The sequence below is a fragment of the Lampris incognitus genome, chromosome 12 (genome assembly GCF_029633865.1).
Source record: "Lampris incognitus isolate fLamInc1 chromosome 12, fLamInc1.hap2, whole genome shotgun sequence".
In the NCBI taxonomy this organism is placed as follows: domain Eukaryota; kingdom Metazoa; phylum Chordata; class Actinopteri; order Lampriformes; family Lampridae; genus Lampris; species Lampris incognitus.
This window is the reverse complement of record NC_079222.1, coordinates 53975462-54001840: the sequence shown is the minus strand read 5'-3', so window position 1 is coordinate 54001840 and position 26379 is coordinate 53975462. Positions and strand designations below refer to the sequence as shown.

At 44.8% G+C, this 26379-nt stretch overlaps 1 protein-coding gene across 4 annotated transcripts in view; it reads right to left on the bottom strand.

Annotated features, from left to right (window-relative positions):
* dennd1a (DENN/MADD domain containing 1A) overlaps window positions 1-26379 on the bottom strand; it is a 160310-nt gene that overhangs the window by 76717 nt on the left and 57214 nt on the right. For all 4 annotated transcript variants that reach the window (XR_008811097.1, XM_056290733.1, XM_056290734.1 and 1 more), the window contains exons 6-10: window positions 24059-24128; window positions 23614-23694; window positions 23247-23300; window positions 11177-11287; window positions 6283-6383 (exon numbers count right to left, since the gene is read on the bottom strand). Coding sequence is in view for 3 of the 4 variants with exons in the window: in XM_056290733.1 (XP_056146708.1) it covers window positions 6283-6383; window positions 11177-11287; window positions 23247-23300; window positions 23614-23694; window positions 24059-24128 (417 nt within the window). In the remaining variant the exon portion in view is untranslated. The remainder of the gene's footprint in view (window positions 1-6282; window positions 6384-11176; window positions 11288-23246; window positions 23301-23613; window positions 23695-24058; window positions 24129-26379) is intronic.

Sequence of the window (26379 nt, the reverse complement as noted above, 5' to 3'; positions counted from 1 at the left end):
TACATCCCTAGTTTATGTTTTGATATGATATACCTCTCAGACTGGTAGCTTTTTAGTGGTTATCACCTCATGAAGTAAACCACCCCAGAAAATAAACTGCAGTTTTGCCGCTGGTGCATATCCTGGTTTAGGCTCATGGTCAAGAACGTTTCAATGTTTTATAATATTGTGTTTTGTATCATTTTAAAGGGTGCTTTCTAAGCTTTCATTCAAGCCCACTGGTGAAGCCCTCTGATAAACATATAGGTCACTAGAGCTCTTCAAACTATCTAAACCACACATTTTTCTACAATTTTCGCCCAATTATACACTTTATTTAAGCCCTGTGGTATCAGGGAACATCAGAGACACAAAAGACAAGACTGGAATACTCACAGCACTCCAAGGATTCAGGAAATGTATACCATACCCATACTATTTCATTGTTAGATGTGATTTCAGGCCTAAAATAAGAGGGATGACTTTGGCCAAAATCTCTCTGAGTCCTTATTCCATGCAGGCCAGACCCGACCAACTGAGTGGGTGAAGCCTTAGGCTACCTATACTTTTTTTTAAGGGGTCAATATAAGTTCTTTTTTAAAGTCTATTTTATAGACGTTTATAGACCTTCAATATTATAAACTTTCCATTGAAGCAGCTTTTCATAATTATTGGACATTTTATTTTACCATACCTGTAGGAGATTTTGTTGTAGTTTTTGTTTTCACCAATATAATTTCTAAATAAAATATGTAATTGACAGTAATTACACAGTATTAATAGTAGTACTATTAATAATAATAATATAGTAGCTGTCTCCACTTTGTAATAAAACACAAACACTTTTAAGGTTTTGTCAAATTCCATCTCTCTGCATCGCATGTGAGTCTAGTAGTGACTGATGATGACTGATGGGACCATCGGCTGTGACAGATGCCTTGCCCTTGTAAGTAATTTCACTCAACATTTGGAATAATATGTTAAAAAAGTAACCAGAGCACTGTCTCAAGTCAATTAACTTTTCTCTATACAAAAACATTATCCCTAGCTAGCTAGATCTATTTACAGGTTAATGATATGTTACCATGAGTCAGCAAAGTAGATTAGCTCACGTCAAAGGAGAGAAGTATCAGCTCCAAAGCAGTGATGCTGCCCATCTATAATTCTGGACAAAGAATGGGGCCACCAATCACCCCAAGTCTAGATGCTGGCACTACCACACAGACCCAGACTGCAAAGGAAAAAAACTTGTCTGGGTGCTTGCTCGAATGTCTGCCTCAGAAGCTCAGACAGTGAGCAGCTGGACTGGATTCAACATCCAGGTCCGCAATGGTGTCACAGTGATAAAGGACACTGTGAGCTACCTGCCAACAATAAATGCTCCTGCTACAGAGTTGTCTATGGTGTACGAAATATTTAACCAGACAATAGGCATCATGGAGTCCCTGCAGTTAAAGACAATCGTCTGTGTGTTTGACCAAGCTCTCTACGCCAAAGCAACAGAAATTGTGTGGAAAAATGACAAGTTCAACAACATTGTTACCAGGATGGGTGTGTTCCACACCATTTGCAATCTTCTTCCCATTCTGGGGAAACGTTTTAAAGATACAGGGCTGAGGGACCTCTGTGTGGAATCTGGTGTCATTGCTGAGGGGCCAGTAGCTGGTGTGATGGAAAGCAGAAAGTACAACAAAGCTGTCAGGCTACACAAGCTTGTTTACAAAGCACTGATGCGGCTTGCCTGGAAAGGCTTTCTTCTGTGGCTTAAAGACCAACATTCATCTGAGGTTTGCCACCTTGAAGAAGCCCTGAGAAGCATCAACAACTTCCATTGTGACATCCGTCAGGCAACACCCAAACAACTTCTTGAGAATGTTTCAATCAACCGCACCATGGAACTGTTCCAGGTCTACCTAGACTCCCTACGGACCCAGCATGGTCCTTCAGCCTTTTGGATGTCAAACCTTGATATGACAGAGATTATGTTGGGCCTGATTCGAGCTTCCAGAGAAGGCAACTGGATGTTGCATCTTGCATGCATCCGAGAGATGATCCCTTGGTGTTTTGCTTATGACAACCTCAACTACGCTCGCTACCTGTCTTACTACTATGCCAAGATGACACAACTGCCTGTGGAACACCCTGAAGTGCATGCCCACTTTCTGCAGGGAGGCTTCTCCAAATTGGCAGCCAAAATCCTTTTGGGTGAATTCCTGTTGATCAGACCATCGAGGAGACAGTAAACAAGGACACGCAAACACCTGGAGGAACAAAAGGCCTCAAGCCTGGAGCTGTCTCCAAGTACTACTTAACATCAGAGTACCGCAGTGCCTACCTGAAGCAACTGAGGGAGATGGTGGGTCGAGGCGATTCTCATCTCAATCACCCGGACTTACAACGGCCCTGGATCAAAAGAGATGAGGCTGATGTACAGTCCATTGTTGATATCCTGGAAAACTGCTGGGTGAATCTGCTGAGTCCAGACCAATATAAGTTTGTCAGCTTGTCAAATGCCACTGTTGCCCCGCCAGATGTGGCCAATGACCTGCTTGAGGCCCGAAAGATAGGAGAGTAAGCATATCAAGCAAGTGGAGGGAAGTAACACAGCTCAAATCCTCTCAGGAGGAGGCTGACACCTGCATGCTATTGCATGCTCGTCACGCAGCAGAGTCTGGCTACAAGGCTGTGATCATTACAGCTGATGACACAGATGTTCTGGTGCTGACTGTAGGTTTGAGTAAAGACAACCCATACCAAGTATACCAAAAATGTGGCACACAGAGCCGGACAAGGTTCCTGGACATCACCAAACTCTGCCAATCACTTGGCGATAGTGTTGCTGGTGCCTTGATTGGTATGCATGCATTCACTGGCTGCGACACTGTTAGCACATTTGCAGGACATGGGAAAGTGAGCACCCTCAAACAGATGAAGTCAGACAGGACATACCAAGAAGCCTTCCTTGAACTTGGCCGTGCTTGGGATGTGTCTGATTAGCTCTTCAAGGAGCCGCAGGAAATCACGTGTCGCATGTATGTACCCTCCACACACACTACAGATGTCAACGTGCTTCGGTACCAACTTTTCTGCACTGAACGTGGGGAGGTAGAGTCTATTCAGCTTCCACCATGCAAGAATTGCCTATTAATGCATTCTCTTTGTGCCAACTATCAGGCAACAATCTGGAAACGGTCTCTTCAAGCCCAGCCATCTGTACCAAGCCCCAAGGACCATGGATGGACCACAGACGATGAGGGGCAGCTTAAGATCCAGTGGATGCGTGGTTCTCCAGCACCAGATGCTGTCTTGCAGCTGATGTCCTGCAAGTGTGTGAGGTCGTGCCAACCACCAGAGTGCACATGCCTCAACAACGGCCTGAAGTGCACAAACCTGTGTAAATTACAAACTTGTTCCAACCAACGCAGTGAGGAACAGCCTGTTGCACAGCTGATGGACTCAGATGTGGATGACAGTGATGTTGATGATGTCAAACTGTAGTCATAGATGGCATGGTGTCTCAGGAAGGGTAGATTACATTGTCTTAATATTGTTCTGAAAGACTGGACACATTTTGAAAACAGTTGTTCATATACGTACATCTTAACAAATTAAACTACTTTTGACAAACCTTACCTGGCATACTTCCCTCACATACCTGTGGAAACAAAAATAGTCATATATTGTACTTACCTACCTTACTTACCCTTTTATAGCCTACCTGTGAAAACAATATAGTTATACACGTACTACCTACCTTACTTACCTTTTATATCCTACCTGTGGAAACAACATGGTTATACACTTACCTACCTTTCTTACCTTTTATAGCCTACCTGTGGAAACAACTCGATTGTAAACTTCAAATCAATTCAATTCAATTCAATGTATTGTCATTAAAAACAATGTGCAGGCACATGTTAAAAATGAAATTAGGGCTGTGGTTTCACCAAACAGTGCAAGACAGACACAGACAAACACAGCAAACACAGTATAAGCTATACACACATGAAGACCAAAAGCTAAAAATAAGTTAAAAAAGAGCATGAGTACAAAATATTTAAAAATATCTACAGACATTCAGTGGGTGGCCAGGTTCAGGTGGGCAACAGCTTGTGGAAAGAAGCTGTTTCTGAGCCTGGTAGTCCGGGCTCTGAGGCTCCTGTAACGCCTCCCAGAGCGCAGGGGGGAGAACAGTCCATGGTTGGGGTGGGTGGTATCTCTGCTGATGCTCAGACCCCTTCGAAGGCAGCGTTTGTGATAAATGTCTTTTATGGCTGGGAGCTGGGTACCGGTGTTATGCTGGGCTGCCTTGATGACCCGCTGCAGAGCTTTCTGGTCTACTGAGGTGCAGTTGCCATACCACACTGAGATGCAGCTGGTCAGGATGCTCTCTATGGTGCAATGGTAGAAGGTGGTGAGAATTTTGGGGGATAGATGGGCGCTCCTCAGCCTCCTCAGGAAATGCAGGCGTTGTTGGGCCTTTTTCACAAGGGCCTGGGTATTTAATGTCCAGGAAAGTTCCTCGCTGATGTGGACTTACTTACTTACTACCTTACTTACCTTTTATAGCCTACCTGTGGAAACAACATGGTTGTCAACTTACTACCTTACTTACCTTTAATAGCCTACCTGTGGAAACAACATGGTTGTAAACTTACTACCTTAACTACTTTTATAGCCTACCTGTGGAAACAACATGGTTGTAAACTTACTACCTTACTTACCTTTTATAGCCTACCTGTGGAAACAACATGGTTATACACTTACCTACCTTACTTACCTTTTATAGCCTACCTTTGGAAACAACATGGCTATACACTTACCTACCTTATTTACCTGCTATAGGTGTGGACAAAAATGTTCATACATTTACACTTACTTGGCAAGGCATACTTAAAGAGCTATGGAAACTCAATTTTACATTTACCTAACAAACCTATAAAGACAACTTGAGAAATTTCGGCCAAAGTCATCCCTCTTATTTTAGGCCTGAAATCACATCTAACAATGAAATAGTATGGGTATAGTATACATTTCCTAAATCCTTGGAGTGCTGTGAGTATTCCAGTTTTTGTCTTTTGTGTCTCTGATGTTCCCTGATACCACAGGGCTTAAATAAAGTGTATAGTTTAGGCGAAAATTGTAGAAAAATTTGTGTTTTTGATGGTTTGAAGAGCTCCAGTGACCTATATTTTTGTCAGAGAGCTTCAACACTGGGCTTGAATGAAAGCTTAGAAAGCACCCTTTAAAATGATACCTAACACAATATTATAAAACATTGAAACGTGTCTTGACCATGAGCCTAAACCAGGATATGCACCAGCGGCAAAACTGCAGTTTACTTTCTGGGGTGGTTTACTTCATGAGGTGATAACCACTAAAAAGCTACCAGTCTGAGAGGTCTATCATATCAAAACATAAACTAGGGATGTATAGATATAAAAAAAATCACAACTAGAATTTGCCCACCCAGATGGTACCAATATCCGGTCTGGCCCATGGACTATAAAGGAAAACCCAACATAAAGTGTCCTAGTATAAGGTGTTGGGCCACCACGAGCCTCCAGAACATCTTCAGTGCTCCTTGTCATAGATTCTACAAGTTTCTCAACTCTACTGGAGGGATGGACACCATACTTCCAGAAGATAGTCCCTCATTTGGTGTTTGGATGATGGTGGTGGAGAGTGCTGTCTAACACACTGGTCCAAAACCTCCCATAGGTGTTCAACTGGGTTGAGATCTGGTGACTGTGAAGGCCATAGCATGTGAGCTACATCATCTTCATAATCATCAAACCATTGAGTGAGCCCCTCGATGGAGTGAACCCTTGATGACAATGCCCCTGTCCACAGGGGACATTGTCATCCTGGAAGAGACTACTCCCATCAGGATAAGATGTTCTCATCATAGGATAAAGGTGATCACTCAGAATAACTTTGCATTGATCTGCAAGGGGACTCTAAGGGGACAAGTGGACCTAAACCATGCCAGGAAAATGTCCCCCACAGCATAACAGAGCCCCGGACAACTCACTGCACTGGGTCAAGCATTCAGATTTTTCCTTTTATTTGTCACCTGTCTGTATTGAGTTTGTTGGTAAATGTTCTATTAATATTTTAAGCCTGGTCTTTTAGTTTTTTCACTATTTTGACAATAATTTTGCTGCTTCAGTTGTTAAGTGAACAACACTGACCGGTTCTTTTCAATAAAAAAACAAACTAAAATGGTATTTTGAACAGTTTGCATATGTGTTGTGTTTTGTTACAAAACTACATTCAACACACTGTAGGCAGCGTACTCACCAGCAGTAGTCTATGAGATGCTGAGGCAGGACGGGAATGTAAACATGTTGCCAGTACATAGGATATAGCATGGCTGCTGACCCATGGACACACGCCGTTAACTGTTACAGGACAGAGTAGATATTACATTACATACATTACATTACGTACATTAGAGATAGAGAGATACACAGCACACCAAGACATCAGGGCATATCAATTTTTATCTTATTATAAAGAAAACAGATACACTACCGTTCAAAAGTTTGGGATCACCCAAACAATTTCGTGTTTTCCATGAAAAGTCACACTTATTCACCACCATATGTTGTGAAATGAATAGAAAATAGAGTCAAGACATTGACAAGGTTAGAAATAATGATTTGTATTTGAAATAAGATTTTTTTTACATCAAACTTTGCTTTCGTCAAAGAATCCTCCATTTGCAGCAATTACAGCATTGCAGACCTTTGGCATTCTAGCTGTTAATTTGTTGAGGTAATCTGGAGAAATTGCACCCCACGCTTCCAGAAGCAGCTCCCACAAGTTGGATTGGTTGGATGGGCACTTCTTTGAGCAGATTGAGTTTCTGGAGCATCACATTTGTGGGGTCAATTAAACGCTCAAAATGGCCAGAAAAAGAGAACTTTCATCTGAAACTCGACAGTCTATTCTTGTTCTTAGAAATGAAGGCTATTCCATGCGAGAAATTGCTAAGAAATTGAAGATTTCCTACACCAGTGTGTACTACTCCCTTCAGAGGACAGCACAAACAGGCTCTAACAGGTACTATTTAATGAAGATGCCAGTTGGGGACCTGTGAGGCGTCTGTTTCTCAAACTAGAGACTCTAATGTACTTATCTTCTTGCTCAGTTGTGCAACGCGGCCTCCCACTTCTTTTTCTACTCTGGTTAGAGCCTGTTTGTGCTGTCCTCTGAAGGGAGTAGTACACACCGGTGTAGGAAATCTTCAATTTCTTAGCAATTTCTCGCATGGAATAGCCTTCATTTCTAAGAACAAGAATAGACTGTCGAGTTTCAGATGAAAGTTCTCTTTTTCTGGCCATTTTGAGCGTTTAATTGACCCCACAAATGTGATGCTCCAGAAACTCAATCTGCTCAAAGAAGTGCCCATCCAACCAATCCAACTTGTGGGAGCTGCTTCTGGAAGCGTGGGGTGCAATTTCTCCAGATTACCTCAACAAATTAACAGCTAGAGTGCCAAAGGTCTGCAATGCTGTAATTGCTGCAAATGGAGGATTCTTTGACGAAAGCAAAGTTTGATGTAAAAAAAATCTTATTTCAAATACAAATCATTATTTCTAACCTTGTCAATGTCTTGACTCTATTTTCTATTCATTTCACAACATATGGTGGTGAATAAGTGTGACTTTTCATGGAAAACACAAAATTGTTTGGGTGATCCCAAACTTTTGAACGGTAGTGTACATATGCAACAAAAGTGAAACAATTGATATAATAAAAACGAAATCTTATCCATTCTGACAAAGCTGAGCATTTGAAATTAAAGAGTAATGAAACCCTTGACCATTTTAGTGAGCTTGTTGACATCTAAAGGTTTAAAACGTGCCAGGAGGCTGGTCTGGTACTCTGTGGTGTAAGCATAGCAGACAGAGCTAAAGCTGATAAAACTAATACTTGATCTGTTTGATTTAGGTGTGCCAAAGAACTAGCACTGACACACACATAGAATTCAAGCATACCCTCATGGGGTATGCTTACTTTACCTACTGTCTTGTCTGTATGTACTGACTTGAGTAAAATGAATTTCCCTTGTGGACAAGAAAGTACATCTATCTATCTAACAACATTAAAACAATACACTGTGTGCATGATTTCTCATTATCGTTGACTTTTCAGTTACGCTGGCTGGGAACTTATTCAGTGAGTACTGCTACCTACGTTACATCCAAGTTAAGCTACAGTGGCACAAGATAGACTACAGAGCCAGGGGAAGAACGCAGTATAGAAACCACACACCATCGATCCATCATCATAGAGACCGTGAACTCACTGAGAAATAAGAGGGACAAACTTACTGCTCCTATTAGAACACAAAGGGAGTAGTAGAAAAGAAGTGTGATGTGCCAAAGTGACATTTGGGATGCTAAAACAACAGAATTCCACACAATATAGAAAACCTGAAGCCAAAGGATTGTAAAGTCAGTGTTTAGTTTGGATAGAATAGCACTGAGCTCTTCACTCTCTAAATACAGGGCTTCTGTGTGTACCCAAAGTCAAGATGAAGTCAGCTGGTGGCAGGGCCTTTTCCTATTGGGCTCCGTTCTTGTGGAATAACCTGCCTGCTGCCATCAGAAAATCAGAGTCTGTTGAGTCCTTTAAATCGAAACTTAAAACTCATCTTTTTGTCTTAGCTTACAATTAGTTGCCTTTAAGTTGAGTGCTTCACAACCTGTACTGCATGGCGGGTCAGTTTCTGTCTCAATGAATTTACCAACAACTGTTCTACTGATGAGATTATAGAGTACAGATTATGACTAATTGATGACTTAATTGATTGTGACTAATGACTATTGCAAACTGTTCTCTTCTCTCAAATGTCTTTTCTCTCTCTCTCTGAATGATGTCTTCTCCTCTCTCTTCTTCTGTGTGAATGGTGTCACGTGAGTCTCCCTTGTGTGCACATGCAGTCGGTTCTCCTCCCAGGTCTCCATGGTGATGGTGGTTGCCACCTGGACGCTACTTGGCATTCCCCTCATCACATTTTCTTTTCATATATCTTATAAATCCATATAATTTTTTTCTTTTTTACATGGTGATGCTGGTCACGTGGCTTGGGTCCTGGACTGTTCCGGTAGCGTCTGGACACTGCTTGGCATCCTGCGCATCATATTCTTCATATATTTTATGTCCTTTATAATTCTGTTTATCCTCTTTTAATGTTGTATTGTGTAAATTGTGTAAACATCATGTCATGTTGTGGATCTTGGGAGAGAGATCCTCCTCTGTTGCTCTCCCTGAGGTTTCTTCCTAGTTTTTCTCCCTGTTAAAGGTTTTTAGGGAGTTGTTCCTTATCCAATGAGAGGGTCTAATAGACAGGATGTTGTTTTGCTGTAAAGGCCCCTGAGGCAAATTCTTAATTTGTGATATTGGGCTATACATATAAAACTGACTTGACTACCTACAGTTAGTAAAGACAAGTTATTCCAAGGAGTCCAGCTGGGAGGTAGCGCAGCAATGTGACTGACCACTGATAATACTGGACATTTCAGGGGGAATTTTTTTTTCCCTTTTTCTCCCCAATTGTATTCGCCCAATTATCCCATTCTTTCGAGCCATCCTGGTCGCTGCTCCACCCCCTCTGCTGATCCAGGGAGGGCTGCAGATGATCACATGCCTCCTCCGATACATGTGGAGTCACCAGCCGCTTCTTTTCACCTGACAGTGAGGCGTTTCACCAGGGGGACGTAGCACGTGGGATCATGCTATTCCCCCCAGTTTCCCCTCCCCCCGAACAGGCACCCCGACCAACCAGAGGAGGTGCTAGTGCAGCGACCAGGACACATGCCCACATCTGGCTTGCCACCCACAGACACGGCCAATTGTGTGTGTAGGGACGCCCGACCAAGCCGGAGGTAACACAGGGATTCGAACCGGAGATCCCCGTGTTGGTAGGCAATGGAATAGACCGCTACGCTACCCAGACACCCAATCCTCCAATATTTCAAAAGCAAAGACAACATATTTCCTGCCAGTAGATAATTACTGTCTCAATTTAATTAGTCTTTCCAGTTTAGCAACCAATGTTGGGTCCTGCTAATGGGATTGTCCCTAAACCTGTCCTGAAAGCACTCCGCCCTTCAAACATTCGTTTTGTTCTTGACTTTCTTGGTTGAATGAGAGTGCATGAGACGAGTGAGCATGGCTTGGAAGATGGTCATCACGCCAAAGGGCATGACCGCCGACGGTGAATGAGCGTGTCTGTACGTGGGAGAATGGGAGGCACTGATTGATTGTAAAGGGCTTGGAGTGGCTGCTGCAGCTGGAGAAGTGCTGTATAACTGGATAGGCTGGACAGACATGCAGAGGGGCAGGAAGTAACCTCTTCATTACTCTGCTAACTTCCATCTAGGAACTCTACAGGGAATGATGCTTGAAGTTGACGCAAGGCCAGTGTTGGTCTGTGTGCATCAGAAATGCTACGGTTTCGCCTGTTGAGAAGAAATGTTGAGTCCTCAGTGTTCGAGGCTGAGTCAAGACCAAGTAAAAATGCATCTGAGTGCATGACAAGACTAAGGCCATTGATATGTGGTCTCGAGACTGAGATCAGTCTTGAGTACCAAAACTCTGCTGCAGAGTGTCTCCAACCATTGTAAAGATACCAGGTAGGATTAATTGTAAGCGCAGTACATGGTCCAGATGGATAGAATAATGACTTATTTGTGAAGGAAAGTTGCAGATTTCAGCTTCAGATGATTCACATTATACGTGTAGCATGTGGGGACTGAACAAACCACTGAGTTGCCTTCAGAATAATGTAGACATTAGGAACCTGTTCACTTTTGAAAGGACATAAATGAGATGCTGGAGGGAAAGAAGAACCTTTTTTCTAACCATGATAAAAATGAATAAAGTTAAAATAATACTGCAGATTTAGGATCAGGAGGTAACTGCGTCAACTCGAAACAATATTACAGGTTTATTCAAAAACGTGTTGAATTTATATTTGTCTTCATTCTGACAAAGTAACTAAACAAAATACCTTAACATTAGAAAAAAAAACATTCATGAATCAACAGCTGATTGACTTCCACAATGTCCTGCGGCCTGCTGGGAAACAGTGACGCGACAGACTAGGTCATTACTGAACAGATGGGACAGGGAGGTGAAAGGATGACAAGAATGTAAAAAAGAAAGAAGTGATTCTACTTACAGTGCTTAGTTTGCTACAGCAGATGAGGATTCTTCGTTCATAAAGCATACTAGCATACAGATGGAGCATGTTATTGACATCTACTGCTACAAAATACTCTGTTAGGTTCCTCTGCAAGGGCAAAACACAACGACAAAACACATGAAGACAGGAGTTAGTTTAGTGGTGGAGGTATAAACCACACTGTGATTACATCTGAACACTGTGATATAAGTGAACATACTGAGTTTTATGTACAACAACACTTCATATGGCAGTTATAACAAGATAATATATATTCTGAGCCCTGTTTCACTTTAGATAACTGGGGCTCAAAACTTTGTTGATGATATCAAGCTGTAAACACACAACTTTTATGTAGGGCTGTGTGTGTTCATCTTCTAGAATCATCCATACATCCATTATCCAAACCGCTTATCCTGCTTTCAGGGTTGTGGGGGATGCAGGAGCCTATCCCAGCAGTCATTGGGCAACAGGCGGGGAGACACCCTGGACAGGCCACCAGGCCATCACCCCCCCGCCCACATACACACACACACACACACACATTCACACCTAGGGACAATTTAGTACGGCCAATTCACCTGACCTACATGTCTTTGGACTGTGGGAGGAAACCGGAGCACCCGGAGGAAACCCACGCAGACATGTGGAGAACATACAAACTCCACACAGAGGACGACCCGGGATGACCAACCAAGGTTAGGCTACCCCGAGGCTCGAACCCAGGACCTTCTTGCTGTGAGGTGACCGTGCTAACCACTGCACCACCGTGTCGCCCTCTTCTAGAATCACAATTTTTATAATTTACACCCCCCCCCCGAGAATTAACATTTAAGTAGTATGGTACAAAACTAATACTGAATCTCTATCATATGAGTCAGTTATATAATTTTGCATATCAAATGGGAAAAGGAGCTCTACAATCCAGGACCAGACTATTGGTCTTTCTTAAATGAGCTGATTGAGCTCTTAATAAAAGGATTAAAATGCAATCACAATGAGATGTTTGTTGCAACAAAATGTTGCAACACAATGATAGTGTACATTTTTCCCTTTTTTTTTGGATTTTTCCCCTTTTTCTCCCCAATTGTATCCGGCCAATTACCCCACTCTTCCGAGCCGTCCCAGTCGCTGCTCCACCCCCTCTTTCGATCCAGGGAGGGCAGCAGACTAGATAGATTTTGTCAGGGGTACAAACCCTGATAAAATCTATAGGCTACATTGTCCTTCTTAACAACTCTGTGACTGTGTAAACATTAAAGCAGCTGTCAGGTGTGCTGCACCAAGGTAAATTGTGCCCATCCCCAAAAAGAAAAAAAGACAAAAAACTGTTAGCACCTGCCACCACTGGTAGAATGAGTATTCAGTGAGTTTTCATGTAGTTTGAGCTTCCAGAGAGTTTTCAGTGCATTTTCAGTTTAGAAAGTCCAGTAGACAGGTAGTGGATATAGAGTGCAGCAGAAGCTTGGAGACTTCCTCTTCAGTCATGGGGGAGAATGACGTGAGTGAGGCACTGTTAGCTGGCAGCAGCAGACAGAGTTGGTCAGGATCAGCGAACTGGTTACTAGTGGCAGAAACCTTATCAGTAAAGTACGAAGTGAAATGCCAGGAGTGAGCAGAGAAGAGGTCGGAGGAGGGGGTGGATTGAGCAGTGAGTTAAAGCAGGAAACATTTTTTGAGCATCAGTGGCACCACAGATCTTGTTCTGATAGGAAGTGGTCTTAGCTGTTTTTAAGCTGGAGGAGAATGATCCTAGGAGACACTGACAGTGGACTCTCCGGTTTTACGCCATTTTCTCTCTGCAGCTCTGAGTCCCATCCTTTGTTCTCTGATGACCTCAGTGAGCCATGGACTGGGGGGGGGGGCATTACGAGTAGGTTTGGATGCTAGAGGGCAAAGATTCTTAAGAGAGAAGGCTAGTGAGGAACAGAGTTTCTGTAGCCTCAATGACAGGGAGTGAAGAGAATTCATTATGAGGAGGCATGGAAGCCAAGACCTCATTGGAAAGCTGGGCTGGTATAAAGGACTGGATGTTTTGGTGGAAGGAGACTATTTTTCGAAGAATGTGAGGATGTTCCAGTAAGGAGGCTGTAAATTGAATAAAGAAGTGGTCTGACAGATGTAGGGGGTGACAGTCAGATTTGCTGTGGAGCAGTTCCAAGTCAAAATCAGATCAAGAGTATTGCCTGCTTAATCCCCACGACCCTACGAGCAGGATAAGTGGTTTGGATAATGGATGGATGGACGGATGTGTAGGAGGGGTGGGGACCTTTTTAGGTCAAAAGAGGACAGATGAGAGGAAGTGAGTCACTTGGGTTTTGTCAGTATGGATATTCATTTCTCCCATGACAATCAGTGGTGTGTCATCATCAGGAATGGCTTAGAGCATTGGTTCTCAAACTTTTTATGTCATGCCCCCCTTTGGAGGAAGAATTTTTTCATGCCCCCCGCCTCAGCAAAATGGTGACAAAATGGGCCAGGTTTAACTTTATTTAAAGAAAATCAAGATCATGAACATTCGTTTAATTTTTCTTTCAGTCATTTCTGTTGTGCAAATAACAAACAAGTTCCACTTCAACTTTATCAAACTTCTTTGGGACATTTGTCACTAGATTGCTCCATCAGTCTGTTTTTTCAAAAACAGAGGAAAACGAAAAAAAATTAGAAATAACTTTGCTAGAACTAATGTTCAATCTGTGCAAAAAAAGAGCAAATGCAGATGAAAAACGATAAGCAAGTCAATTTGTGAGAGCGCAAGTCTTATTACTGCATTAGTGCTGCAATGAGCCTGTTTTGCACTGCAAATCTTTTCAAAATAGGGTTGCAGGCTTGATACTGCCACTCTCAAGTCATGCTCCATGTTGAGCTTAGATCTGTTCTTTGTTTTAAGCGAGGCAGCAGCAGAAAAGCCCATCTCACAGAGATAGGATGTGGCGAAGGGAAGCAGAATGCCCACAGCCCTCTGTCCTATGAGTGGATACCCCCTCTCCACACCAAGCCAGAATTCACTCAGTGTCTGAGCTGTACAGCTCAGCCTCAGGGTGGAGTCAGATGTCATCTCGATGAACTGGTCCTCTTCAGCAGAGCTGAAATCAGCAGGTGCTGCTGCATTGAATGGATCTGTCACCCAGTCATACCAAGCACTGTAGTTTGGGAAGTATTTTTGAAAGAATCCTCTCAGGGAAGAGAGTGCTCCTTAAGACATGAAATCACTATTTTGGCTCCAGAATCACTGGCTTTAACAAATTCACTCAAGATTCTCAAAGAAATCAGTATTTCCTTGATCAAGTCGCCTGTCCCACATCTCAAGCTTTCAAGTGAATGCGAGTGATCTTGTCTGCCAGATGAGTTAGGTGACTGTCTGTCTGTCTGTCTGTCTCTCTCTCTCTCTCTGTCTGTCCCTCTGTCACTTCATCATGTAAAACTATCTGCAAAGAACTGGCACATCAGTGAGTTGAACTGTCCACAAGGGTTGTGTGATGTGTCCTACAGAGTTGAAAGACCCTGGAAAGACTTATCCTGGAGCAGCTTTGGCCCCACTGAGACTCCTTCCAGTTCGCCTACCAGCCCCGACTGGGAGTTGAGGATGCCATCATCTGCTTAACCATGCTTACGTCCCACCTGGCTAGGCCAGCAAGCACTGTGAGGGTCATGTTCTTTGACTTCTCTCGTGCCTTCAACACCATTTGGCTGGCTGTACTGGTGAGACACTGACAGCAACGCAGGTAGATGCCCCCCTTGTGTCCTGGATTTTTGACTACCTTACTGGTAGACCACAGTATGTGTCCTTGCAACACGGTGTGTCAGACAGAGTGGTCAGCAACACTGGGGCTCCACAGGGGACAGTCCTGTCTCCCTTCCTACCACACAGAGTCCTGCCATATTCAGAAGCTCTCTGATGACTCTGCTGTAGTCAGATGCATCAGTAAGGACGAGGAGGCTGAGTACAGGGCTGTGGTGGGAAAGTCACATGGTGTGAGCAGAACAATCTGCAGCTCAACGTGACTCAGACAAAGGAGCTGGTTGTCGATCTGAGGAGGGACGTGATACCAGTGACCCCTGTTTCCTTCCAGGGGGTCAGTGTGGACACTGTGGAATACTACAAGTACTTGGGGGGTGTATACAGACAATAAACTGGACTGGGCTAAGAACACTGATGCCCTCTACAAGAAGGGACACAGCTGCCTCTACTTTTTGAGGGGGCTGAGGTCCTTCAACATCTGCCAGACAATGCTCAGGATGTGGTATGAGTCTGTGGTGGCCAGTGCTCTCCTGTTTGCTGTTGTGTGTTGGGGCAGCAGGTTGAGGGTCGCAGACAGGATCAATAAACTGATCCGCAAGGCTGGTGACGGGGTGGAGCTGGACCCTCTGGCGGCGATTTCTGTGAGGAGGATGCTGTTCAAGTTATTTGCCATCATGGACAATGTCTTCAATCCACTCCATGACGTGCTGGTTGGGCACAGGAGTGATAGACTCATTCTGCTGAAATGCGCTACAGAGCGACACAGGAGGTCATTCCTGCCTGTGGCCATCAAACTTTACAACTCCTCCCTCAGGGTGTCAGACACTTCGAGTCAATAGTCATTAGAATGGCCTTCCGACTTATTTTATCCTGTCGGGTGTTGGTTTATGCTGTTTTTTCATGCTGCAGTAATACAGTACAGATAGGATGTTATATGCTGGAGCATGGTGCACATATGTTTACATATTTTATTCTTATTTCTATTTCTTATTTTATCTTCTATTTCTATCTATTTCTGTTTTCTTGTTATCTTGCATCTTGTTCGTTTTTCTTTACTAGAGCGTGAGTGGCTGTAATAGGACCCAATATCCCCTTGGGGATGAATAAAGTATTCTGATTCTGATGCTGATTCTGATTGGCAATTTCATGAGCCAAAAGTAAAGGAGGAGTGAGTAGAGGAGGCTTTCTTGAGTGAATAGATGTTCTCAGGGTTGTATTGTGTCTGCGACAGATGCGATATTTTTCGATAACCTTGAATGACAGGGATGTCTTTGTAACACATGGCGGGTAAGGCAAGCAACGAGACAAAATAGTTGAGAAGGGAATTACCAGTCAGTGTCCTTGCTCAGCGGACTCGCACAGGTAGACTCGCAGGTCTACATCCAATTCAGTCTTAACACAATGACGGTTGACACACAAGGGCTGATGCTTCCACTGATGCTACGGCGCAGCTGTGTGTTTAAATACCAGGAAGTACCACAGCTGAACCCACGCCTGTTTGATTTTCACAACAAAGGAAGCAATAGAGGGCACGACCTGCATCAGCTGACCCACCTACTGAAGTCCAGAGAGTGAAACTAGAAAGTGCCCAGCCCAACAAAGCCTGACAACGGCCTAAATCCGAATCAAAACTCAAAACAAGTGGGGCATCCGGGTGTGGTAGCGGTCTATTCCATTGCCTGCCAAAACAGGGATCGCCGGTTTGAATCTCCATGTTACCTCCAGCTTGGTCGAGCATCCCTACAGACACAGTTGGCCGTGTCTGTGGGTGGGAAGCCGGATGTGGGTTTATGTCCTGGTCGCTGCACTATCACCTCCTCTGATCAGTCGGGGCACCGGTGCGGGGAAGACAGGGAACTGGGGGGAATAGCATGATCCTAGGATGCCATCATTTTCCTGCTTAACCGTGCCTACGCCCCACCTGGATAAGCCAGCAAGCACTGTGAGAGTCATGTTCTTTGACCTTTCCAGTGCCTTCAACACCATCCGGCCAGCTCTACTGGGTGAGAAGCTGACAGCAATGCAAGTAGATACCTCCCTTGTGTCCTGGATTGTTGACTACCTTACTGGTAGACCACAGTATGTGCGCTTGCAACGCTGTGTGTCAAACAGAGTGGTCAGCAACACTGGGGCTCCGCAGGGGATAGTCCTGTCTCCCTTCCTTTTCACCCTCAACACCACTGACTTCAACTACCACACAGAGTCCTGCCATCTTCAGAAGTTCTCTGATGACTCTGCTATAGTTGGATGCATCAGTAAGGGCGAGGCGGCTGAGTAAAGGGCTGCGGTGGGATTCTTGTCACGTGGTGTGAGCAGAACAATCTGCAGCTCAATGTGACTAATACAAAGGAGCTGGTTGTTGATCTGAGGGGGGGACATGACACCAGTGACTCCTGTCTCCATCCAGGGGGTCAGTGTGGATACTGTGGAATACTACAAGTACTTGGTGGTGTATATAGACAAAAAACTGGACTGGGCTAAGAACACTGATGCCCTCTACAAGAAGGGACAGAGCTGTCTCTACTTTTTGAGGAGGCTGAGGTCCTTCAACATCTGCCAGACAATGCTCAGGATGTGGTATGAGTCTGTGGTGGTCAGTGCTCTCCTGTTTGCTGTTGTGTGTTGGGGCAGCAGGTTAAGGGTATCAGATGCAAACAGGCTCAATAAACTGATCCGCAAGGCCACTGACATTGTTGGGGTGGAACTGGATTCTCTGGCGGCGGTTTCTGAGAGGAGGACGCTGCTGAAATTACGTGCCATCATGGACAATGTATCCCACCCACTCCATGACGTGCTGGTTGGGCACAGGAGTACTTTTAGTAATAGACTCATTCTGCCAAAAAGAGCGCCACAGGAGGTCATTCCTGCCTGTGGCCATCAAACTTTACAACTCTTCCCCCAGACTCAGACTGTCAGACACTCTGAGTTAATGGTCATTGGACTGGCCCTGTCGAGTTTTGTTTGTGCTGTTTGTTGTGTGCTGCTACCGGTAGTGCTGTATAGATAGGGTGTTATGTGCACCATGCTTGTTGATATATTTTGTTCTTATTTCTATTTCTTATTTGTCTTTTATTTCAATTTGTTTCTGTTCCTATTTCCTTATCTTGTATCTTGTTAGTTTTTAGTTATTAGAGCATGAGTGTCTGTAGTGGAACCCAATTTTCCCTCGGGGAGGAATAAAGTATTCTGATTCTGATTCTGATCCTCCCACGCACTACGTCCCCCTGGCGAAACTCCTTACTGTCAGGTGAAAAGAAGCGGCTGGTGACTCCACATGTATCAGAGGAGGCATGTGGTAGTCTGCAGCCCCGAATCGGCAGAGGGGATGGAGCAGCAACTGGGATGGCTCGGAAGAGTGGGGTAAATTGGCCAGATACAATTGGGGAGAAAAAGGAGGACAATTTAAAAAAACTAAAAAACTAAAAACTGTAACACAGTGCGTTTGGACCCAATCGCAGAGAAGAGGCAAAGGCAGTTGTCAAGTAATAAGTCGCTTTACTGGACCCCGGAAAACATACAATAACCAAAAATCACTGCCAAACAGGGCAGGCAAAAATGCAAACAAGAATTAACACAAAATACCAAACACGGGAAACATTCTCTCACAGAGAGGAGGCGAGCGAGGGTTCAGGAGACATGGGCATCCGCAGACCGATACTTAGCTTTTCCGAAGACTCGATGAGGAATGTCTGCAAAGCACCCAGTCAAATAGTCCCCAGCACAGGTGCACCTAATCACAGGCCAATCAAGGGCAAGTGCCACTCATTCTGGCCGACAGGGAGATGTCATACCTGTTGGCTGCTGACCCTCTGGCCAGTGATCGTGTCAGTACCCCGCTCCCAGGGACTGATTCCAGATGTCCCAAAACCAAAAGGACCCAGCAGGACAGCCAGAGGGGCCCAGGTGGAGGACGAATGGGGCCAGGGATCTCAGGCGGGCGGCCCAAGGGCTGGGACCAATCGGGCGGGCGACCAGGACATAGGAGGCAGAGCTCCTCCGGCGGGCGACCCCAAGGCTGGGGCTGATCGGGAGGGCAACCAGGCTTCAGAGGCGGCAGGATGGCCGCGGGGCAAACTGAAGAACTTGCAGACAGCGGGGCGGCAGCGGCATGGCCAGCTGGACTCGGAGGCGGTGTGGCAGCCGCGGGGCAAGCTGAACTCGGAGGCGGCGTGGCAGCTGCGGGGCAAGCTGGACTCGGAGGCAGCGTGGCAGCCGTGGGGCTAGCTGAACTCGGAGGCGGCGTGGCAGCCGCGGGGCAGACGGAACTCGGAGGCGGCGTGGCAGCCGCGGGGCAACGGAACACGGAGGCGGCGTGGCAGCTGCGGGGCAGACGGAACTCGAAGGCGGCGCGGCAGCCGGAACTCGAAGGCGGCGTGGCAGCTGCGGGGCTAGATGAACTCGAAGGCGGCGTGGCAGCCGTGGGACTAGCGGGACTCGGAGGCGTCTCGGGGACGCTGGGCAACCGAGACTCGGGGAAGCTGGGCAGCCAAGCCCAACTGATCGGGGTAGGCGTCGCCGACACAGGTGGCACTGTCTGGGTAGGCAGTGGCCGCTGGAGCGCGGTAGTGGCGAGGCCGATGATGGCGGCCATCACCTGCTGCTGTTGCGCTTTGATCCGCTGCAGCTGGGAGTGATCCGCTGCCTGCCTCTGAAGCATGGGGCGGATCTCTTCCAAAGCACAGCAGATTGAGTGGATGCTCGCCTTCAGCGACTGGAGCTCTTTGCGCTCCTCGACCAGAGCCGCACCCCGGCCAGCAACGTTGACGCACAACTGCTCTAAGTCTGCTGGGTCCATGTATGGTTGGGTCTTGCTGTAACGCCGTGCATTTGGACCCAATCGCAGAGAAGAGGCAGAGGCAGTTATCAAGTAATAAGTCGCTTTTCTGGACCCCGGAAAACATACAATAACCAAAAACCACTGTCAAACTGGGCAGGCAAAAAATTCAAACAAGAATTAACACAAAATACCAAACACGGGAAACACTCTCTCACAGAGAGGGGGCGAGCGAGGGTTCAGGAGACACGGGCATCCGCAGACCGACGCTTAGCTTTTCCAAAGACTCGACGAGGAATATCTGCAAAGCACCCAGTCAAATAGTCCCCAGCACAGGTGCACCTAATCACAGGCCAATCAAGGGCAAGTGTCACTCATACTGGCCGACAGAGAGATGTCACACCTGTTGGCTGCTGACCCTCTGGCCAGTGATCATGTCAAAAACAAGTTTCAAATCACTTACCAACCAACTGCAATCTCTTGTGTTCGACATCAGAGCTTGTTCTGCTTGGGTTTAGGTCAATCTCTCTTATAAGCTTTTAGTGAAAATCCTACCCCCGTCTGATTTTCACAACAAAGGAAGCAATAAAGGGCGCGACCCGCATCAACTGACCCACCTATTGGAGCTCAGAGAGTGAAATTAGCAAGTGCTCAGCCAAATAAAGGATGCAATAGAGGGCACGACCCACATCTGCTGGATGTGCACTGCAGTAGTCTAACAATGAGAGAGGTAGAGCCTGGAACTGGGCAGTGTGTTCTGTGGTACCATCTGATTTTACATGTGTTATACAAAGCTAAGCAGCAAGAATGGGAGAGTACTGTAATGAGATCAGAGAATGATAATCTCTTAAACCTGGCCCACACTACCGAGTTTTTCAAATCTCAACAGATGTTGAAAATGTGAGACCCCCACACATAGCGACATATAATGATACATTTCACAGTCTTTGGTCCTTTGGTGTGTGGACAGCACACACACTTAACAACTTGACCAAAACAGCACACCACACACTAACAGATTCCATTAACAATCAACAACAACAACAATAGTCCCGACTCTCACAACTGGAAATCTTGCAAATCTCTCACGATCAAACCTGGATCAAATGTAACTTTTGCAGGTGCCACCATGGCTGTTGTTGTGTTTATGACTTCTACCACTTCAGTCAACTTGGCTCCTAATTGGCTATCGGTCTTCCCCACATGAAATTGTGTCCTCGGTGTTTCTCCCAACACTACAGGATGTCGGATCAGATCAGATCATAAAAATATTGAACATGTTTAATATTTGCGGCTATAATAGCATTCCAAGCAGATGGGGAAAATGAAATATACTCTTAATATACCTCCTACCACAGGTGAACCTGGCAAGATAGTCTTTAGAACCATCAAAACATTAGCACTATTCAGAATGGGGGAAATGGGCTCAAAATTGGCTGAATTTGTCACAGTCCGGCCGAACTAGCCTGCAACATGGCGTGATGTGCTGCTCCGTGCACTCCAGGCCAGGTTTTCCCTTCTGCCCTGTCTCCTGATTGATGACATGTGAGACAGCCAACGATCAGCTCCTGCTCTACCACACCTGATGCCACTCTCCTCGTCAGCCATGGCTTTTTAAGCCATGCCAGGAGCTACACTCCTTGCTTGATTGTTGCGTCGCTCGGAGGGAGATCTTGCTCATGCTTACTACTTTTGGACTCCTGATTTTTGACCCACGCCTGTCTCTGGATTGTGTTTTCGCCTATTGTCTTGGACACGTTGCTCTGCCTTTTCTCTTGTTGCCAATCTCTGCCTGTTTAGCCATGTGAGTCTGCCTGATCCCTGCTGGTGCCTTTGCTGTGTTTCCATGCTCACCTGTGTACCGAAATCTGCCAGTTTTTGACCTTTTGGAAATCTGCCTGATCCCTGTCTGTAACTTTGCTGTGCTTCCTCGCTCACCTGTGTACCAAACTCTGCCTGTTTTTTGACCTTTTGGATATCTGCCTAATCTCTGCCTGTACCATTGCTAGGATTTTTGATATTTTTGAGTTTGTCTTTCTACTACCTCATCGGTTCCTTAATTCCATGTTTGGCTTCTAAGTTATCTGCTCTCCTGATTTCAAAAACACCTAAACCTACTTTCTGTCCCCGAGTCTGCTTTTGGGTCCGCAGTCTTTACCCGGCCACACCGGCCCTGACAGAATTATCTTGTAGTGTGAGCCAGCCTTTATCAATCATCACCACATGATTCCTGGAGGAACTGGAGGGCATGATTATTGATGTACCAAGACTGATCGATATGTCCCCAGGGATGGAGGAGTTGGCAGGAATGACCAGTAGCTCTGTTTTGGACAAACTGAGCTTGAGACGCCCATTCTCTCATCCAAGCAAATATGTCGGCAAGGCAAGCTGCAACCCTCACCATCCAGTGGAAAGGTGAAGCTAGGTGTCATTGGCATAGGAATGGTAGGCAAAGCTGTGTGCAGAGAGATATAGCATAGGTAGCATAGAGAAGAGAGGTAGCATAGAGAGAGAAAAGAAGTGGTCCAAGCACAGACCCTTGAGGCACACCTTTTGTGACCTTTTTGGGGGAAGACACCTGACCTTTCCATGATACGTGATATGATCTCCCTGTCAGGAACAATCTGAACCACTTTAGCACAGTGCCAACAATGTCCAGGCCCAATAATGTAAATGAGAAGTAAATCTATTAATTCACTATATCAAATGTGACAAATAGGTCAAGGCAGATGACTACAGATGACGTGCCAGCTGTTTCGGATTTTGGGATGTTTCACTGACTGCAAGAAGAGTAGATTCAGTGGATGGATTGACCACTTCTAAAGCCAGACTTATGAGGACTGAGTAGATTGTTCTGAGAGAGAAAGGATGACAGCTGACCAGTAATGAGACCAGCTGATAGTTTTGAGCGAAAGTGGGATCAAGTGATTGTTTCTTTAACATTTGGGCAACCTGGACAGCTACAAGTCAGACAGGAAAACCCCAGACAAGACAGAAGAGTTAAACGTGTGAGACAGAGAGGGCAGTGGGGTTATTAGACTGGAGGACAGGGTAGGGAATGGAATCAAGGGCACGTGTTGTGGGATGGTGAGAGACGAGAAGCTTGGAAACTTGAGTTTCAGAGACATGGAGGGACTAGGACATAGTCAAAGCAAGTGTTAGGTGGCTTACCAATGGTGGAGGAGAGAACTGACCACTGATGACTGCCACTTTTCCCTCAAAGAGGTGGGCAGAGTCACTTGGAGTAAAGGGGGGGGGGGGTTAAGGAGGGAGGAAAAGGTGGAAAACAGCTTGCACATGTTGGGTGCACTGGAAACCTTTAGTTCGTAGCAGGCAGTTTTGAGGAAGGATGTTTGCGCAGAAAAAGAGGGTAAGAGTGACTGATCAAATCTTTGCTGTCTTTTGATTTTTGCAATTTCCTCTTAGCAGCTCGATTTCCCCCTTAGCCGCTATTATTAATGTTGGAGAATCAAGTAATGTACATGAGCAAGAATGTGATGTCCTTTTCAAAATGACCAATAAAAATATCTCTCAAATGTCTATCTGCTTACATTTTCAGGTATGCTGGGAAGTTCCCTTGTGTCAGGCACAGTGAAGTAGGAATGCTGCAGAGAAAAAATGATAATAAATAAACAAAAGAATCAATGTAAGGCAGTTGTGGAAAAAAGGCAATTAAAGACATTGTAGTGTAGGAAGAAAACTCAAAGAATCAGGGTATAACATTCAGTTTACCAATGCAGTTTTCCTTTGCAACGTTTTTCCTTTCCCTTTCACTCTTACGAAACAAGTTGGATTTCGAGGGATGTATGATTATGTAAGGAATATCAACTTATCATCAGGTAAATGAAAAGCAATTTTGATTGGGACAAGAAAAAGATAATTGTGGCTTGTATACTGAGGTTAAGTTGTCAAACTTACCACACTCAGATGAACAGGATTTCCAGGATCGGGGATGGGTAGCATGTGTAGTGAAACTAGAAGCTCTTGCCATTGGCTGTCCTAAAACATTCATACATTCACACCCATTCAAAACATTCACACAAAATCTATGCAATAGCATTTCATAAACTTCTCAAAAAGTATTTCTTCTTCCTCTTCTCAAACAGTACAAACACTCTTAAGTAAAATGGCAGTTTCTTTGTGAAAAATTACAATTTGCAACCAATTAAATTACGGAAAACTTCCCAAATGCACCAGGCTATATCTGCAAGTCTTTCTGACTGAAAGATGAACTACAATAAGTTCTTCAAATTAACTAATTAAAAAAACGAAGGAAGGTTGAAAAACATAATTTAATAATATATCATATAACTTCCACAAACAAACAAGATAAAAAAAAGTCACTGAAAGACCCACTACTGACCTGGCCTTTTATTGTATAATCTGCTAGGACGTTGAGCAGCTTGTAGAAAACTTCAAACCATGGCAAGTAGCTAGAAGAAGAATAATGTGTTTTTCATAGTGTTTAGTGGGCAGCATAACATGCTATAGTTTGTGAATAACAGTTTTCTGTTATCTTTACAATAATTACCTTTTTTAAAATCGCCATCAACTACAACTTTTGTCCCTTAGTATATAATAAGAAATATGTGTTATGTATAATTCTACACAAAATTTCCTAAAATTCCCTTTATTACCATTTCACGATTTAGGCATATGGTTCATCTCATGGGGTAAAAGCAGAAGTGCAGCAGCTGGTTGGGAAAATAAATACAACTGATTGTTTCTGGGCCCCAAGGCTGCATGGGGGTAAATATCCTTCTGTGGAAGCTGGGGGACATGCCCCTCAAGACAGAGATTTTGGGAAAATACTTTAAATGCCTGTTTTGCTGAATTTCAATGGAGAAAAAGCCCTGAAAATCAAAATGTATACCTTCTAAAGCTTAAAATAACATCTCTCCATTAGATTAATTTTTGCCCTACAAATGTAATTTTAACTTTTAATTTTTTGAACTTTAACTTTTATTTAAAAGATTAAGTTTAAGGCGCTTTTAACTTTTATTCATTTATTTATTTTTGTTTTTGTTTTGGAACTTTTATTTTTATTCATCTATTTAGTTTGTGGATAAGTAAAAATACATTTTGGAATAAAGGTGAAGAATAAATTTTAAAAAATAAAGAATGAAAAAAAAATTTAGTTTATCCCTGTGATGGCCTGGCGGCCTGTCCAGGGTGTCTCCCCGCCTGCCGCCCAATGACTGCTGGGATAGGCTCCAGCATCCCCGCGACCCTGAGAGCAGCATAAGTGGTTTGGATTACATTACATTACAGTCATTTAGCCGACGCTTTTATTCAAAGCGACTTACAATAAGTGCATCATTTAACGTAGGAAATCAGGAGAACTACTAGTCATCAGAGGTCATAAGTGCATCTAAACAAGCATCTAAGAGCAAAACCAGTGCTAAAGTAAAAGCGTAAGAAAGAGATTTTTTTGTTTTTTAAATGAGTGAATACAATAACTGCTAAGAACAAGTAACAGGGTAGTAGTTCTTGAAGAGGTGAGTTTTTAACCTGCGCGGAAAATGGGCAGCGACTCCGCTGTCCTGACATCATTGGGGAGTTCATTCCACCGCTGTGGGACAGGACAGAAAAGAGCCGTGACCAGGTCAATCGGCAGCAGAGGGGGCCTCTGAGCAACGAGGCAACCAGGCATCCCAAGGCAGAAGAGCGAAGGGGTCGGACGGGGGTGTAGAGCTTGACTATGGCCTGGAGATAGGAAGGAGCTGTTCCTTTCTCTGCCCTGTAGGCTAGCACCAGAGTCTTAAACTGGATGCGAGCAGCTACTGGAAGCCAGTGTTGGGACATGAGAAGGGGAGTTGTGTGGGAGAACTTAGGGCGGTTGAACACCAGACGAGCTGCAGCTTTCTGAACAAGCTCCAGAAGTCTGAAGGCCGACACCGGGGCACTAGCAAGGAAGGAGTTGCCGTAGTCCAGCCGGGAGATGACCAGAGCCTGGATGAGCACCTGTGCCATGTCGTCAAAGAGGAATGGGCGAATCCTCTTGATAATGGATGGATGGATATATATATATATATATATACACACACATACACTCACTGGCCACTTTATTAGGTACACCTTGCTAGTACCGGGTTGGACCCCCTTTTGCCTTCAGAACTGCCTTAATCCTTCGTGGCATAGATTCAACAAGGTACTGGAAACATTCCTCAGAGAGTTTGGTCCATATTGACATGATAGCATCACGCAGTTGCTGCAGATTTGTCGGCTGCACATCCATGATGCGAATCTCCCGGTCCACCACATCCCAAAGGTATTGGATTGAGATCTGGTGACTGTGGAGGCCATTTGAGTACAGTGAACTCATTGTCATGTCCAAGAAACCAGTCTGAGATGATTCGAGCTTTATGACATGGCGCGTTATCCTGCTGGAAGTAGCCATCAGAAGATGGGAACACTGTGGTCATAAAGGGATGGACATGGTCAGCAACAATACTCATGTAGGCTGTGGCGTTGACACGATGCTCAATTGGTACTAAGGGGCCCAAAGTGTGCCAAGAAAATATCCCCCTAACCATTACACCACCACCACCAGCCTGAACCGTTGATACAAGGCAGGATGGATCCATGCTTTCATGTTGTTGACGCCAAATTCTGACCCTACCATCCAAATGTCGCAGCAGAAATCAAGACTCATCAGACCAGGCAACGTTTTTCCAATCTTCT